Source organism: Diadema antillarum, unplaced genomic scaffold (assembly GCF_040938485.1).
Source record: "Diadema antillarum isolate AM-2024a unplaced genomic scaffold, OU_Dant_1.0 seq00000428_RagTag, whole genome shotgun sequence".
Lineage (NCBI taxonomy): Eukaryota > Metazoa > Echinodermata > Echinoidea > Diadematoida > Diadematidae > Diadema > Diadema antillarum.
The window spans coordinates 108,611-126,689 of record NW_027271409.1 but is presented as its reverse complement, the minus strand read 5'-3'; the positions used below and the strand labels follow the sequence as shown (position 1 = coordinate 126,689).

General features: G+C 39.6%; 1 protein-coding gene across 1 annotated transcript in view; it reads left to right on the top strand.

Moving 5' to 3' along the window:
• The window catches only part of LOC139732500 (methionine synthase-like), a 201,894-nt gene that overhangs the window by 86,783 nt on the left and 97,032 nt on the right, over positions 1-18,079 (top strand). Inside the window, exons 9-10 of the mRNA XM_071643361.1 lie at positions 9,123-9,302; positions 13,197-13,313. Coding sequence (XP_071499462.1) covers positions 9,123-9,302; positions 13,197-13,313 — 297 coding nt within the window. The remainder of the gene's footprint in view (positions 1-9,122; positions 9,303-13,196; positions 13,314-18,079) is intronic.

Below are 18,079 nucleotides of genomic sequence, written 5' to 3'. Positions count from 1 at the left end.
TAATGCAGCGACGAAGGCGGCAACACTTGTTTTCCATTTCTGTGTGCATGTTCCTACAATTGCCACAGATGCACCATGGCGGCGCCTGGCCGTTGCTTGGCATGTCCTCCATGGGTTGGAGTGATGCCACTGCATCTGCATAGATCTCTGGGAACCGACAGAGGATGTTGCAGGTCACCTTCTCCAGCTCCTTTCTCTCCAATCCCTCTACAAATCTCTATTGAAAGAAAAAGCGTGCATTGATGAATAATGCACAAATGTGGCTTGAATATTAGAAATTATATTTGTATGTTTTGGTACGCTGAAAAAATTAAATGCAGGCACTAAACTTGTTCTTGTATACAATGGACAGGATTTTATCTGAATGCTGATTATTAATGAAAAGAGTGATCATCAATAAAAAAAAAGCAACTACAGTACAAGTGTAATACACATTAACAGGTTGTAATAATTTCTTATTTTAATGAGGGTTTTAGAATATTTTTAGCTCACCTGAGCCAAAGGCTCAAGTGAGCTATTGCGATCGCCCTTCGTCCGGCGTCCGTCGTGCGTCGTGCGTCGTGCGTCGTGCGTCGTCCGTCGTCCGTCGTCCGTCGTCCGTCGTCCGTCGTCCGTCGTGCGTCGTGCGTAAACTTTTTACATTTTCATCTTCTTCTTGAAAACCCCAAGACCGATTTTCATCAAACTTGGCAGGTAGCATCCCTAGGGGGTTAGGAACTCAATTTGTTAAAATGGGCACCATGCCCCACCCAGGGGGCCCCCAGGGGGGCCCAAACCCCCCAAAATTAAGGAATCTGTAAAAATCTTCTTCTCTAGAACCAGAAGTGATAGAGCTAAGTTAATACTATGAGTTAGTACATTGATGACTGTAGTTTCAAGTTTGTTCATGGCAGAATCAGGGGTGCCCCCCTTGGGACCCAGGGGAGGGGGGTGGGGAAGGGTTCTAATGGGGCCTAAATTGTACATTTTCATCTTCTTCTTGAGAACCCCATGACCCATTTTCACCAAACTTGGCAGGTAGCATCCCTAGGGGGTTAGGAACTCAATTTGTTAAAATGGGCGCCATGCCCCACCTAGGGGGCCCCCAGGGGGCCCAAACCCCCCAAAATTAAGGAATCCGCAAAAATCTTCTTCTCTAGAACCAGAAGTGATAAAGCTAAGTTAATACTATGAGTTAGTACATTGATGACTGTAGTTTCAAGTTTGTTCATGGCAGAAGCAGGGGTGCCCCCCTTGGGACCCAGGGGAGGGGGTGAGGAGGGGTCCTAATGGGGCCTAAATTGTACATTTTTATCTTCTTCTTGAAAACCCCATGACCCATTTTCACCAAACTTGGCAGCACAGGTAGCATCCCTAGGGGGTTAGGATCTCAATTTGTTAAAATGGGCACCATGCCCAACCCAGGGGGCCCCCAGGGGTCCCAAACCCCCCAAATGAAGGAATCTTTATAAATCTCTAGAATCAGAAGTTATAGAGCTGAGATAATATCATGAGTGAGTACATTAATGACTGTAGTTTCAAGTTTGTTCATAGGAGATCCAGGGGTGCCCCTCTTGGGTGGGGGGGGGGGGGGGGGGGGGTGGGTGGTTGGAAGGGTCCAAATGGGGGCCTGAATTGTACATTTTCATCTTCTTCCTGAAAACCTCATGATGGATTTTTGTCAAACTTGGCAGGTAGCATCCCTAGGGGGTCAGGATCTCAATTTATCAAAATGGGCACCATGCCCCACCCAGAGGGCCCCAGGGGGCCCCAATCCCCCCAAATTAAGGAATCTTAAAAAAACTGGGCCCTTATTGTACATTTTCATCTTCTACTTGAGAATGCCTGGTCAAATTTTAATTTAGATTAGTGACTGCGTGAAAGGTGAACTTGCGATACTCAGGTGAGCGCTAGACCCGCGGGTCTCTTGTTTTTCATCTCATCTGGCTTTAATTTCATGATCTCATGGGTAGGTTATCAAGTAATTTGTTCATTATTAATAGAAAATGTAAAAAATATATATACAATTTGAAGTTTCAGATACTGGGAAACAGTGTTTGCAAAAGGCAAGACTGCAAAGAGTCAGAATCAATGAACATAACTATACTTGCTTAGGTATGGACACATGTCAAATGAGCCACCACACAGCAATGAACAGAAAAATTGCTTACTTTGGATGAATAGATATGTGGTAGTTTTCTTTCAAAATTGTTGTTTGTTTGCTTGTTGTTGCATTTTTTTTTTGGGGGGGGGTGTGGGAGTTAAATTTCATGCAGGCACTGACGACAAACATGAAATCAGCTTTCTTCAGTCTAATACATTTCAGTAGAACTTGAGGCAGAATTTGTTGGGAATCTAACCACATTTTCTTTGGAGTCAAAAGGGGCCTAAGCTTTCAATCCTAGCAGAATCTTTGTCAGAGGCAAAATGACAAACAAGCAGGGAAAGCAATCACCAGTAAGGACTTCACAAAACAAGAACAGACAGGGACAGGCTGGGTACACAGAACGAAGAAACCAAAGGAGAGGGTGGGAGGTCATGGGCAAGGAGCCCAACAGGTAAAGGGAGGGGGATTAGCGCAGGAGGGTGGACAGACAAAAGGCAGAGGAGAGTGGACAGACAAAAGGCAAAGGAGAGTGGACAGACAAAAGGCAGAGGAGGGTCAGTAATGATCGTGAGGATCAAGGGGTTAACAATTGAAGGAAAGGATGAATAGGGAGGTAACATTAAACAAAGAAGATAAGGAACACCAGAAGGATAAAGAACTGGAAAGAGTGAAAAAAGCAGCAGTCAAGGGAAGGGGGGGGGGGGGGGGGCTGAGCAAACAGTGAGCCCTAATGGTGTACCAGGAGGAGGCAACAAAAGGAAGTAATCAAACATATCAAAGTATATACACACACAATAATGACAATGACATAACAGTAATGAAAAAATGATATTGATAAAAGAAATAAAATACAGCATATGTGAAAAACTAGCGGAGAGAAAATTGTATACATGTACGTAGAAAAGCAGGCAGGGCATAATAAGCACAAGTATGCACATGTATTTAAAAAAAAAAACCTAGTGTGTGTATGTGTAGGTGGAAAAAGGCTGTATAAAAGAGACTCCGACCAGAGGAAGGAATCAATTGGGAATAAAAGGGCCTGCAAATGGAAAAAGCGCAAAGAAAGTACAAAATGAAATTTTAAAAAAAAATGAAAAAGAGAATAATAATGGTGGTAATAATAATGAACATTTTCTTTGAGCACTTATCAACTCTATAGAACTTATAAAAAATTCATTTTTTGCACAGACAGCACAGAATTAAATTACCTTCACAGTTTCTGAATGCAGATCAGTGACTGGACTTGGCTGTGAGGGTGCATTTGGTCTCCGTAGTTTGGCAAGCGGTTCATCATCAGAGTCATCCTGTGAAGTGTCATATAAACAAAATATACAACTTTGGTTTGTTCAACATAAAAAGTCAAACTCAATTACTTCCAGGGCTATGCACTATATTCAAATGTCAGTTGCATCAATTGTTACTTGTTAGAATTTATGATGGAGCCACTGCCACTTTCATTAGGTATATTTAATTAAACTTAACATTGGATTACGATAGAATTTGAGGATTTTGAGCTAATGGAAGTGATGGTACAATTTAAGTTCTGAAAGTCAAAGACAAATGTAGAGTAACAAGTAACAAACTTTTATGATTTATGATATCTAAACTGTATGCATGCAAATGTGTGTGAATAATTCATGTGCACACATGTATGTTGTTTCATTTCGAAGTCAGAGGATGTTTCATAAAGAAATATTTTACAGCATCATGACAAATTTAATAAGCTCCTAAAATCTTTAAATTTGGTTGAATGATAACAATTTTGTCAGTTCAAACATGTGCATGGATTAAGATGTAATCTCAAGTGATGTCTAAGGAGAATGCCTTTATGAGAATTTGACTTTCACAGCAGGCAGTATGTACAGCCAGACAATTTTAATCTCTTACAGTATTTCAACACCTAGTATGACAGATACCTCATTTTTTTTAAACACACACATTTCTTTTTCTTTACTCTGACTGGCTCACAATGAATATTTTGCTTTTTGGTTTTCTCCACTCTCAATAATTCAGTGGTTTTCTTTATAACATAGAACTATATCTTTTTGGACTAATAATTCATTACATGTTTATGCACGAATACATGTGGTATTACAGTGTATGTATAATGAAGAATGCTGTATACATGTGTACGTTTGCATCTTACATCCTTACACAGATACAGGATCATAATTCATGATTTAGATGAAAACATTTCAACACTTAAATGCACATGCTCGCAATCATGACCATGTTAAGCCATAACCCATGGGCAATGGCATAACTCACGCTAAATACTGTACCACACTCCTACCAAGATATGGCAGCAGCCTGCAGCAGCATGCATTCAGTAATTAACTTACAAGTCTTTATAGTAACTTTACAACAAATGCGACCAAGCTACTCGCCTACAGTACCGTAGCCTGTCTAGTTCTCCCTCAATACTGCAAATCAGCAATTGTTTGAGAAAAATGTGTACAAATGTATGGGGACTAGGCCTATAGCTGTACAGCTACAGGCATACAGCTGTACATGAACACAGTTTTTCACTGCTATCTTAGGTTTGGAGCATTAAAACTTATGATAAGAAGCATGTTGTCATGATCTCACTTTTGTAAATACGAATAAGGACAAACATCAATTCACTGAAATATGCCTGTACATTGTAGGACCTACAAAGTGTAACCATATACTACTAGATAGTTTGACCAATGCAAAGACTATGTTTGAAGTTGATTGAACCTAGCAGAAACCATGCAGGCGAGGCTACGATACTGCAGGGTTGCCAACCTTGAGTGAGAGTTTGGCTAAGACGCTGCGAGGGAGCGGAGCGACCTCCTGGCTGGTGCCTGGTGGCCTGCTGTGCGGCCGTACGTACGTACAATTGTATGTACTACGTACACTGTCAGTGTACGTAAAGCGATGTAAAGCACACGTCATAGCCATACATGTACTGTACTAGTCTAGTAATTTGCCAAAAGTACAAGCTACGCTCACGTGGCATAGGTAGAAACCAATCGTAACACAACAGCTCGTCTTTGCGCGTGAACCAAAAATGATTATTATTGGTTAAGCTTAAAGTTTACACCCACGCGGGAAAATCTCGAATTTTTGGGCTTGGTGCCTTGGGCCTATCGATATTCGGAATATCAGAGAATTTAGAGATATATTTATTTTTGTATTCATGTAGGTACAATTGTACTTTCCATTTGGGGGGTTTAGCATGAGATGCTGTTAATCAGAGTGAGACAGTCAAAACTGGTTGAATTGCTTGAGTGAGCGTGAGTCTCACGCTCAATGTGTGAGAGTTGGCAGCCCTGGGACCCTGGGTTGTCACAAATACAATGAACAGTTACATGTACAATTTCACAAATAAAGTTTATGTCCTTGGACCTTGTACAAACTCATAAAATGTTACAGTACAACTTACAAGTGAGTTACACTTTAACATCAATATTTTACTGTTAGGCTAGTTAGTATATAGACTTCTAGTATAAACAATTTGCTATAAACACTCACAGTTACACTTACAATGTATTTACAGCCTTGTTCTCTGTTTAGTGTTTAGTTTCTGACACTGACAGTGACAGTTTCTGTTCAATGTATTCTGCTACAACCAGTGAAGCAAACATTTCAATAGGATATTCATCAAGACAAATTACTAATGAGCAAATATAGCTATTGCCACTGTTAGTGTGATTTGATTCTGGTATTGATTAGATATAGATTTTAGATATATTTACCGAAGATGATGAAACGGTATGTCGGTTGGTGCACGGCCCCCTTCTACCACGGCCACAGGTACACTGTGCAGTGCAACTGTGGCCGTTGGCCCTGCACGGGCACAGTCGCTTCCCCGTCCTGAATTTACACACGCCAGGGCAAGTACATGACACAGGGTCTCCAACCCAATCGTCCGCATTCAGAATAGACAACTCGGCGGTAATATCCGCTACCCATGACGATGTGTCATCGTCCATGATGGCCACCCTATCTATAATGTGGTCTGCACTCACTAGTCTGATCTGATCTGACGATTACAGTGTAGTTGACAGTGACGACGATCGACGGTGCGATGAAGAGAAGGCGTAGTCGTACTAAGTATAGGCAGCTAGCTACTAGCTCATGCGAACATTGCATCACACAGTACATACAGTATACCATACATTCAATTCACATTACACAAAACGTACTCCCCACGCTCAGATCAATCAAGCGAGCAATCGAGATCTATAGCGCGATACATTGCTTTAGGGATGTCTTGCGCACACACACATTTCGCTTCGTAGCAACTTCGGAAGCGAGTTTACGTGCTGCCGCCCGCGGCTGAAATATGTCCATGTATCCTCGCGACTGGGTGTCTTTAAGGATTTATTAAGGAAATACTCCTTGTACATTCTTGATAACACACTTGTAAGATTTTTGTTGTTCATGCAGTGAAAATGTGAAATTTTAGCGACGATATCAGACAAAATGTTACGCGCTAAAAGTAGTTTTGTTCCATTTTTAAAAATATTTTTTTCATCATTATTTAACTACTGTGATAAGACAGAATGAGGTTTTTCCTATTCAAAAAAGTGAAAATCATTAGTATGAACTAATAGTGCGTCTAAAGCAATTTTGCTGCAACACTTTCCCAGTGGTTTCTTGTACCCAGCGCGTTCATTCAGGGGGAAAGCCAGGTCATGGTAGAATGAAAGGGTGCACGTCACGAGACCGACACCCACGAGTCATACAGCCCACAAGTCATACACCCCACTAGTTATACAGCCCACGAGTTCGACACTGAGTAAATAAAGCCCATGAGTTCGACATCAAGTAAAATAAGCCCACGAGCTATACAGCCTAAGCAAAAGAGGCTCACGAGACCGACACTAGGCAAAGAAGGCCCACGAGACCGACAGGATGAACAGCGCCACCTATGGACTAATTAATTGTATAGGGTGTCCAGATAATGGCATAAGGAAGATATGAGAGATGGAAAAGGAGAGTTGCTAGGGGATTACCCCGTCAATTGCCCTCCCTCACCCTCTGAACTGTTCAAGATTTTTAATTGTGTTTGCATGTTTGAGTGTTTGTGAAAATTAAACAAAACTCAGTATTAAAAGTGCATGAGATGTTTCAACATTAATTTCAAAAATGCCAGAACACAATCGTTTCCCTTTCCACAAAACATATACCAGTATACACCTGTTAAGATAATAAAATAAAATAATGTGGACTTTCAGATCAACCAACTAGAATAATACCCAGGTGTGAAATGTAATTTACAAGAAAATATTTCACAAAATGGTCAATGTTGCAGTGCACACTTGCTTTACATGAAATGGAAGGGGAGTAATCAGCAAAGGTGCTGATTTAGTACAAATTCACAGAAAATGATATAATTGTCTATTAAGGTAGCTTTAAGGATTCGGAAAGAGAAGATGCATCGATGAAGACAGCTATTCTATTTCATGAAAAATGTACCGTGTTGAGGAGAATAATTGTACCAATACAAGCCACAAATCGAGGTGAATCGTTGCGATATAAAACATTTTCATTCTTTGAAATATCATTCATTATAGTTACAGGAAAAATTGAAAAATGAACTCTAAGCAGGCGGTTATAAGCAGGAGGATGGGTATCTAATAAGGAATACTTAACTAGTGAAGTGAGAAAGAAAAAGGCGAAAAAAACGAAACATCCTGTCCACCGTCCATCTAGAAATTGGGAAAGCCTATTAAAAATGCCACGATAGCATCAAAAATCAAACCATACATCCTTCTTGTCCTCTATTACTTTTTTTTCATACATTTTTTGAGGAGGGGTCCTCATAAAGAGGACAATTTTGTTTCTTAAAAAGCGATAAATTAGTTACATTTTTTATTTCAAAAAGATAAATTGGTAACAATGTCGCTCTACGTAGCGTGACATAACTGCCCTCTAAAAGCTACATGTGTAGAAATACATAGTTACTCGATATTGTTGATATGTAGATGGTGTTGTTCAGTTAGTTACAATCTCTCGCTCGATAGCGTGATGAAATTGCACCCGCCAGCATGTAATTTTCCCCTTCATGGAACACCCTGTACAGGTAATTGACATGTAGATGGCGCTGTTCATCCTGTCGATCTCGTTAGCCTTCTTTGCCTAGTGTCGGTCTCGTGGGCTTTCTTTGCCTAGTGTCGGTCTTGTGGGCCTTCTTTGCCTAGTGTCGGTCTTGTGGGCCTTCTTTGTCTAGTGTCGGTCTCGTGAGCCTTCTTTGCTTAGTGTCAGTCTCGTGAGCCTCTTTTGCGTACTGTCGGTCTCATGAGCCTTTATTGTGTACTGTCGGTCTCGTGGGCTTTCTTTGCTTAGTGTCGGTCTTGTGAGTCTTTTGTGCGTAGTGTCGAACTCATGGGCTGTATGACTTGTGAGCCGTATAACTCTTGGGCTGTATGACTCAAGGACCTATTTCCGATGTCGGTCTCGTGGACCGTATGATTCTTGGGTGTCGGTCTCGTGGGATGACCCCGAATGAAAACGGCGAGTTAATTGTACCCATCCACTGCGACTGGGTAACATCAGAGGAATAGATTCTTGCTCTTATAATGACACACCACAGCTGTTTTCATATTTATGCTTAATGTCAGATGTCTGTAAAAGCTGAAGCTAAATGCTGCTTTGAGCAATTTAAAGTAATTTCCAACAGTCATGTTCTCTGTTCATTTACATAGTTTTTGTCAATTCATTGAAGTCTGAATATTAATTGCCTTGAAATGAGAATTGGGGCATGCTTCATTTGAAGGCAGAGATTTTCTTCAGGCAGATTTCTTCATCTATTTCTTGTGAACTGTAGAGCACAGTGTGTGACATTACAGTACCATCTCTCAGTCTTTTAGAGAAGTTTTCATGTTCTGAAACATTATATGTAATCTACTGGGCTTAGCTGTCCAAATGATATGTGCAATTTGCCTTTTAATATTTCTGAATATCAAGCCATTTTTCTTGTTTTTTGTTACAGTTCCCTTGAGCTTCTCTTTTTCTATTGTTTTCAAGAGTGGATATCTTGTGTTGTCAATCTGTTTAATAACAGGCAACGGAGATCGACAGGAAAGTGGAGATCTGCACTCGCTCATACCATCTGCTGGTACAGGAAGTTGGCTTTGACCCCAATGACATCATCTTTGACCCCAACATCCTCACCATAGCAACAGGGATGGAGGAACACAACGAATATGGAATCAACTTCATAGAGGCTACCAGAATTATTAAAGTAATGACAAGAGTGAACTCAAGGTTTAATACAATGAGCTGTTCATATCAATTAACAGTAGCTGCTGTCTAAATCTGTTGATTGAAAGAAATTGGATGTTTAAAATGGTCCAGAGGAATCTCATTGTAGCGAGATCTGATACAAGGAGAATCTGGCTTTGGTGAGTTAAATCTGTAGGACCTAACTATTCTTTACGTGTTAACCTAGGGGAATCTGAAGTATGTTTTAAAGCAAGAACATTTTTTTGTCAAAATTGGTTTGAACCTAAAAAGAATACCAATTGCTTTAATGAAATCGAAGTATATATTCTTTGAACATGTTCATTCCAAGTCAAAGTTGAATCAAGAATATCGTCTAGAAACTTTGTAGATTTCTTTTCACTCATAAGTACATTATCAATAAAAATATCTATATCATGATTGGTAAGAGATTGAGGGCTCTTAAAGTGCATAAAACAGGTTTTGTCAACGTTCAAAGATAACTCATTGCACTTGAACCACAATGACACCTTTGACAGTTCGGTATTCAGAGTGTTGATGAGAGTATTTATACATTAACAGTATTTTGCTTGAATAAAATGTTTGTGTCATCTCCAAATAATATGAAGTGTAGGAGATATCAAAAAAAGAATAGGTCCAAGGATAGAACCCTGGGGCACACCACAGGTAATACTGGAATAAGACGTTTTAGACTGAAAAGCAAACTTTTTACAATTAAAAAGATGAACTTCTGAACCAGGAAAGAACTATGCCTCTTATACCTTATTTAGATAATTTGTAAATTAAAATTTGATGACCACTTGTATCAAAAGCCTCCAATAATATGTTCTTTGTTAGACAAAGTGTTTATAATTTCATCACATGATTGTATTGAAGCGTACTGGGTTGAGTAACCCATCCTGAAACCAAATTGATTTGAATTAAGAAGATTATCAATAAGGAATTGAAATAAAGATCATTAACTAATTTTTCAAGAATTTTGGCTTACACAGGAAGCAAGGAAATAGAGGGATGGTTTTTACTTCAGCAGGGTCATCCTTTTCAAATAAAGGAAAAACTTAGGCAATTTTCATGGCATCTGGAAAAAATTAACAAGGTCATATGTGTATCTGTGGGTCAATCCATGTCAAATCAACCAATGCTGTTGTGTGTTGGGAATATGCTGATAATAAGGAATTCACAGCTATTTTCAGAACAATGTCAAAGTCAGAAGATCTAGAGATCACTTGAAATATTATTTGTAGCTTAAAATAAAATGAAAGTGGAACATGATTTGCAGTTTTCAGCTTAAAATCACCTTTAATACAAAAATGGCAAACAACTAAAAATCGATGTAAACACACTTTAACACCATTATGGTTACAGAAAATTGACCAATTTGGTTTTTTTGTGTGTGATTTTCAGCTGCATTTTCAAGGTCATTGCCAATGAGACAAAGTGATTTGTGATGTATACCTATGTGGTACTAACTACAGACTATCATCACAGAAGATACCATTGTGTCTTAGCACTTCATCTCTGATTTATCACAATTTGTAATGTGATGAAAACCCCATGTGTCATTTTACATTGATTTTTTATTGATTCGAATGCGTAAACCAGCTATTAAACATTTCGGTCACAAAAGTCTTTAGGTAACCACATTGTTCGCCGACTTTGTTCTTCTCTTGGTTTCATGAATCTTCACTTCTCTCTCCCATCTCCATGATTTTCACGACTTTAACTCTTCTCTCTTCCCTTCCATTTCATCTTTCTCCTCCTAACAATGTCCAAACATCTTACTTGATTCTCACTCTATTCTTCCTTACCACTCTCTCTGTTCCTTTCTCTACAGTCTCCACTAGTGCAACTTCAACTTCCAGCCCATTATTGTCCCCCATTCTTCACTTTTTGCCCTCCTTACAACGCCATATGTCGCTTCCCTCTTCATTTCTCCTCTTTCTAGGCTCTTCTGCCAAGCAACAATCGGGCTAAGGACTACATACACATGGTGTCACCACGAACCTTTCTCCCTTATTGATCACATTATGTATATTTAACAATACTTACGATCGATTATACTGGTTCAAATTTTTACATTGGTTGTTTCTATCCCTAACTCGCATTTCAGAACTATTTTGAAGCACTAATGCTGGATTTTTGTTTCATCTGCAAAGGATAAATTATGCCTTTAAAGACAACAGTTATGACAAATTGCACTTTTTCCAAGTTTGAGTGTTATCGTAAAGGAGCAATGGATGTTTCACTGAATGGATTAGATCTGTTGATAAAAGTGGTCAAATTAACAGGCCTTCCTGCACGACTGCAGGTTTTGTTCTTTTGTTCTTTGCATTTGTTTATTCTAATCTGTTATGGTCCATAACCTTCAACATGACCATGCTGTCAATAATTTGGTCACTCCCACGAAGGTTGACCCATTATCCATTTTTCTCTCTTCATATTCAAGATATGGTTTGTCACTGCGAGCTACAACGTGTGAGTTGAATATGAACAGAGAAAAATGGACTGTGTGGGTTGGCCTTAGTCGGAGGGACCAAGCTATCAGACAGGTGACCATGTGAAAAGTTATGGACATAAAATGTCAGAATAAACCCTAAACACAGACCTGCATTCGTACAGGCTGGCCTAGTTATTTGGCCACTTACATTGACAGATCTCATCCATTCAGTGAGACATTCATTGCTCCACAATAGCACTCAAACTTGGAAAACATGTTATTTGTCATTGTTGTCTTTGAAGTTCATGTGCTCAGTCATGCATGACATTTGTCAACATAATTCTCACTTTCATATATGGCTCTCCAAATCTGAACACGTGTGGCGCTCTAATTTTTTTACCTTTAATTCTTGGGATATAAACTTCTGCCTATGAACGTGCAATGTGCAAATGTATGCTTTTATGCACATTGAATGCCAGCGTACTAGTATTCACATATCATATCAAATTCTGTCTTATCATCATGCAAATAATAGAATTATTTTTTAATCTGTAACTTTACACTTTATAAATGGGATTCTTCTGTAAAGCAGCCCTATGCTGGGCTGATGATGCAAAAAGACAAAATTATGGAAAATATCCACAGATGAAGGACGTGGCATGGGTGAACCGCAAAACCAAAGTATACACACTGTACGTCCCAAAAGCAATCGATTAGATATTGGTATCGTGAGGTGATATTGCTTGATATTGGCTGTATGCGATAGGGAGAATTACATAGCAATGGAAAGAGGAAGAGTTCTTCTTTCTTCAAAGCCATCATTGTGCTCTCCATGGCTGACACCTATGAAATAGTAGCCCTCCAAAGTTGGATTACCTTTTTTTTATACACACTGTATGTACACGTACGGATGTATGTAGCCCTATAATGGCAAAACATGTTCATACATTGTACATTTATTGGTGTGCTACATTTGAGTGAATACCACAAGGTCCAGACAGAAGAAAATACAACATTGTAAATGAACAAGACCTGACAATCTTGTTATTATGGAATTCCCCCTAGATTAGGTGTACAATATTTAACATTGGCAAATGGATAATAATCTAGGATGTGAGTATATCAGAAAATAGTGATTTACAAGTTGTTGTACATGTAGATTAAATGAATGATTTTCTGAATAATGAATTGAGTTTATCCAATATCTGTTATATTCAAACATTGCTATCAGTGTCTCTTTATGAATTTATTCACCCATGTACATGAATAACTTTCTCTACATGATGTGATGTCAGTCTTTTTCACTACTAGCATCATTTTAACAAGTCTTAATTGTGCCGTGTGCAATCTCAAGCCTTAAACTGAACCAAAGAATTACTGACATATCCATCTCATAGATATATGTGCATTGTAATGCATAATAGCTGAAAATGAAATTGTTTGTGCTTGTAACAACAGGACACATTGCCCCATTGCAGGATAAGTGGAGGGCTCTCAAACCTGTCTTTCTCCTTCCGTGGCAAGGAAGTAATTCGTGAAGCCATGCACAGTGTGTTCCTCTACCATGCTATAAAGGTAAGGTACAAAGGTATGGTGTATCATGGTTCAGGGTTCCAGCCCTGCTAAAGTGCTCTTGACCCTGTCCTAGACAGTTTATTCATAGTGGGGCTTAGGCATCTAAGCAGGTACTTTGGCACCTTGGCAGACTACATGCTGCGGTTTCAATCTGCATGCACTGTATACCATAAAGTTCCGTGTATACGGTGCACCCATTTATGAGGCCTCCCCAACTCTGGGACTTGTCAACAAAAAAAAAAGTGTTCAGTGATGGTGATTATTTGCTGATGTAAGAGACAACTTGCCTCAGCAGACTTCCTTATTTTGATTGCACTCTCCCTGGCCCTAATCCCATGAATGATGGGGGATAAATAACACTGCAACAAAGAACAAACCACTTGCTAGCAGTCAGGTGTCTTTTGTTAGGTGAAGCAAAATGTTCAAAATGAGTAAAAAGAAAAATAATGATACTAGATTTAGCGTATGCATGCCTGTAAATTGCATGGATGGTACTCTGCGAATTTGAACAGTGGCAATTAGTATTACATGTATGCTGGAGCCACATTTTTGAGTTGGTGAGAGCTTTCTGACAGCACAATCGTGTCAATCTCAAAGCCGAAGCTTCTTATGGTCTCATGCTAAGCACAATTGCTTGTTACAGTGTACTTCTCAAAATTCAAAAGGACTTTATCTCTGAACTGTGAAGTTGCTCTGATACTATTTTAGTTTTGTGATCAACTGTCATTTGTTTTCTGCTCACAGAAGACATTAATGATATCGAACTTGAACTTGGTTCACCACAACCGAGCTAAAAGCACAGTGCATGCATTTCACACGTCAGCAACATGCATCGCTAGCATGTATGGATTATTGTGGCAGACTGACTGATTATGGTACAGGGTAAGGGAAACTGGAATACATGTTACAGATTATGTTTATGGACCCACAGAAAATAAAGAGGCTTACATCGGTAAGTGCTAATATAAACAGTTTCCAGTTCAAAGTTCCTCTTTCCACGCAGCTGCACTCTCCTTACATCAAAATCCACCTCATGGTACTCCAAAGCCTTACAAATGATTATTTGAATACCGCGGACGTTGATGTGTCAAGCTGTGCGACCTCATATAGCCCCAGTTTGACCTAATGATATTGGGTAGTATGTTTGCATGTACGTCAGAACTTTAATTTGCTGTGACTCTCTTATACCCGTATATAAGGCGCACCCCAAACTTTTAATACAGTATTTCCCGATACAAAAACAACTAGAAATGTCGCTATGGCAACTGGTATGCCTCCGCCATGATGCATGTTTCTCCCAATAGGTCTATAGGACTGTATGTCTTGACAATGCGTGACGACAGTTTCATATGATTGGGAAAATGACCCTGTGATAATGAAATTCCCAAGAGAACCACTGTCAGGTAGTATATGCGTAAATATGAACAGAGCTTCATAATGATACCTTGAGCCACTTTCGAGATATGGAGTAAGAACTAAAATTTAGCATGTTCATTTGACCTGTGACCTTTTGGCAAAAACCTTTCCAAGCAAATATCTATGGGGTAATATGTGTATACACTCAGTTTCAAGGAAAATCATGCAAGCATTGCATGGATATGAGGGAAAAAGTGACATTTTGAGGAGTTGACCCTTGACCTTTGACCCCGTGACCCCAAAATTCCCAAGATGATCACTGCCAGTCAGTACATGCATATGTACCAAGTTCCATGAAGATACCTTGAACCATCTCCGAGATATGGAGAAAAAAAAAGTGAATTTTAACATATTCACTTGACCTTTGACCTTTGAACTCATAGCCTGAAACTCTCTCAAGAGAATCTTTATTGGGTAGTACATGTATACACTAAGTTTCAAGAAAATACCTTCAGGCATTACGTAGATATGGGGAAATGGTGAAATTTTGAGCATTTGACCTTCACCTTTTGACCTTTGACCTTGGGCATGCGCACCCAAAAGTTGATAGGCACAACTTCGCCCACTCATACACTCATACTCATTCAACACCGCTTGTGGATCACTACTTACCCACTACTGAAATAGGGTTGTGGAGCCGGGAAATGTGCAAACGCCAGGAAATGTGCAAATGTTTCGCTGGGAAATGTGCCAATTTCATCGACGGGAAATGTGCAAAAGTTCAATTTTGCCGGGAAATGTGCAAACCATTTACTTTAGCAATACAATAATGATAGATTAACTCTATGTCAAAACTGCGCATGAACCTCCACCTTTTATATTTTCTTACTAAGATCCTTGACAGATTTTCAACAAAATTGGCAGAAAGCACCATTATGGCAATGGGATCTCAATTTGTTGAGATAAGTCATACCCCCCCCCCCCCCCCAAAAAAAAAAGGGGGGAACCTCAGAGTCCCAGAACTATGGTTTTATCAAAATTCTTCTTACACGTTGTATATTCTATAACCAAACAAGATAGAGCTTGGTAGTGCTATGAAGACACTGATGACAGTGGTTCAAGATTAATGACACATCCAGGGATGCAGGGCACGAGGCCATGGGGGGGGGGGGGGCTTCAACTCCCCTACCTAGCCCCCTTTCAGGGGGGGGGGGGCTGAAGCTTAAGATTCCTAATTTCTGGAATTTTTAATCTTCTGTCGAACCAACAAAGATAGAACTACGTTAATGCTATGCAGACACTATACTGTAGTTATTAAGGTTTGATGATGACGGATCCAGCTAGGGGTGCCCTGATAGGGGGGTGTGAGGGGGAGGGGGGGATTTTCCATATTTTCTGTTTGTTCTTGAAAAAATCTTAAAGGATTTTCACCTAACTTGATTTTGATTTGTAAAAATGATCCCCCTCCCCCGCCAAAGAGGGGGTGGGGGAGTTGAAGCCTCAGAGTCCCCAAACTCTGGACTTTTTTTTATCTCCTGTAGAACCGAAAAAGATAGAACTATTAAAGTTAGTGCTGTGAAGACATTAATGATTGAAATCTCATGTCTGATTATGGCGGGTGCAGGCTGGGTGCCCTGATCGGGGTTGGGTCGGGTGAGGGTGAGGAGGGAGATTTTCCAAATTTTCTCAATCTTCTTTTAAAAAAAAAATTCTATCACCGCCCCCCCCCCATCTCAGCCCCTCGAAAGGGGCTGAGACGAGGGGGTGGGGTCATTTTATCAATGAAAATCATACTACCATAGACATGCTATCTGCCAAGTTTGATGAAAATCCGTCGTAGATTTTTAAAGAAGCTGCTGAAAATGTAGAAAATCAGACAGGTGGTGGTTAAGACATGTGGTAGAGGTAGTAGTAATGATCCATTCGCAGGTTTGATTGAGAGTTTCTCTTTCATCTATGCATAATATAGGTGAAATGAACGGTTTGCACATATCCCGGCAAAATTGAACATTTGCACATTTCCCGGCGTCACGTTTGCACATTTCCCGTTGATAAAATTTAGAGATTTGCACATTTCCTGGCGAGACGTTTGCACATTTCCCGGCATTTGCACATTTCCCGGTGTTTGCACATTTCCCGGCTCCACAAGGGTTCTAAACTTAAGTCGGAATAGAAAAAATTGTGCATTAGCTTGCACGAGACATATACTTCAGATCTCAAAATACTCTCAAGTTTGACAGCTCATCATCTTAGCAATCACGTCAGCCAGATAAATTTTTATGCCTCCGCCACGTAGTGGTGATGGAGGCATTATGTTTTCGGGTTGTCCGTCTGTCCGTCCTTTCATCCGTAATCAATTTTGTGGACAGCGTAACTAAAAAACCGTTTGAGGTATCCTAGTGAAACTTGGCATGTATATGTGTGAGTGGGCAAAGTTGTGCCTATCAACTTTTAGGTGCACATGCTCAAGGTCAAAGTCAAATGCTCAAAATTTCACTATTTCCCCCATATCCATGCAATGCCCTAAGGTATTTTCTTGAAATTTAGTGTATATATGTACTACCAGATAAAGATTCTCCAGAGAGAGTTTCGGGTCATTAGGTCAAAGGTCAAGGATCAAAGGTCAAGTCAAAATGTCATCAATTGTATGTTTTTCTCCATATCTCGCTAATGGTTCAGGTTATCTTCGTGGAGCTTAGTATATATGCATGTGCTGACTGGCAGTGATTATCCAGGGAATTGGGGGTCATGGGTCAAAGGTCAGGGTGTCAAAGGTCAAGGTCAACTCCTCAAAATGTCACTACTTCCTTGATATTTATGCAATGTCTGCAGGATTTTTCTTAAAACTTGATATATAGGTGAGAATTTTGAACAATGTACAATTGCCAATTTTCGCACCTTATGACATTCTTTCCCTTAGAACACACCAGGATGATCTAAGAAACTAGATTCCTTCATGTCATCTCAAAGCCTGGTAAATTTCCTTTCAGGAAATGTATGATTTGGTTGACTTTTGACTGATATTTTTCATTTGACAAGGACTTAAAGCGTAAAAATACTGTAAAAATGCTATTTTCACAATTTTTGTTTTTCAAACTAATGATGTGCCTTTTTTATGGTACGTGTCATCTAATATCTGGCCATGTTCTGGATCTGACATATTATGGGTATGTACCACAACATTATAAGAACTTTATGAGCACGTATAAAATTACAGAGAACAATTGAAATATCAAAGCCCTAAACAGATGAACGTCCGTGATGCTTTTATTTCTATCGCTGCTGCAAATTCTACTTTGTTGTCCCAACTGTAATGTATACGAAAATTTGGTGTTCCACCTAATGAACATATCCTGCAAAAATTGTACGTCTGCTGGCTGTACATGGGATGTAACATTCTTTTATGCAAA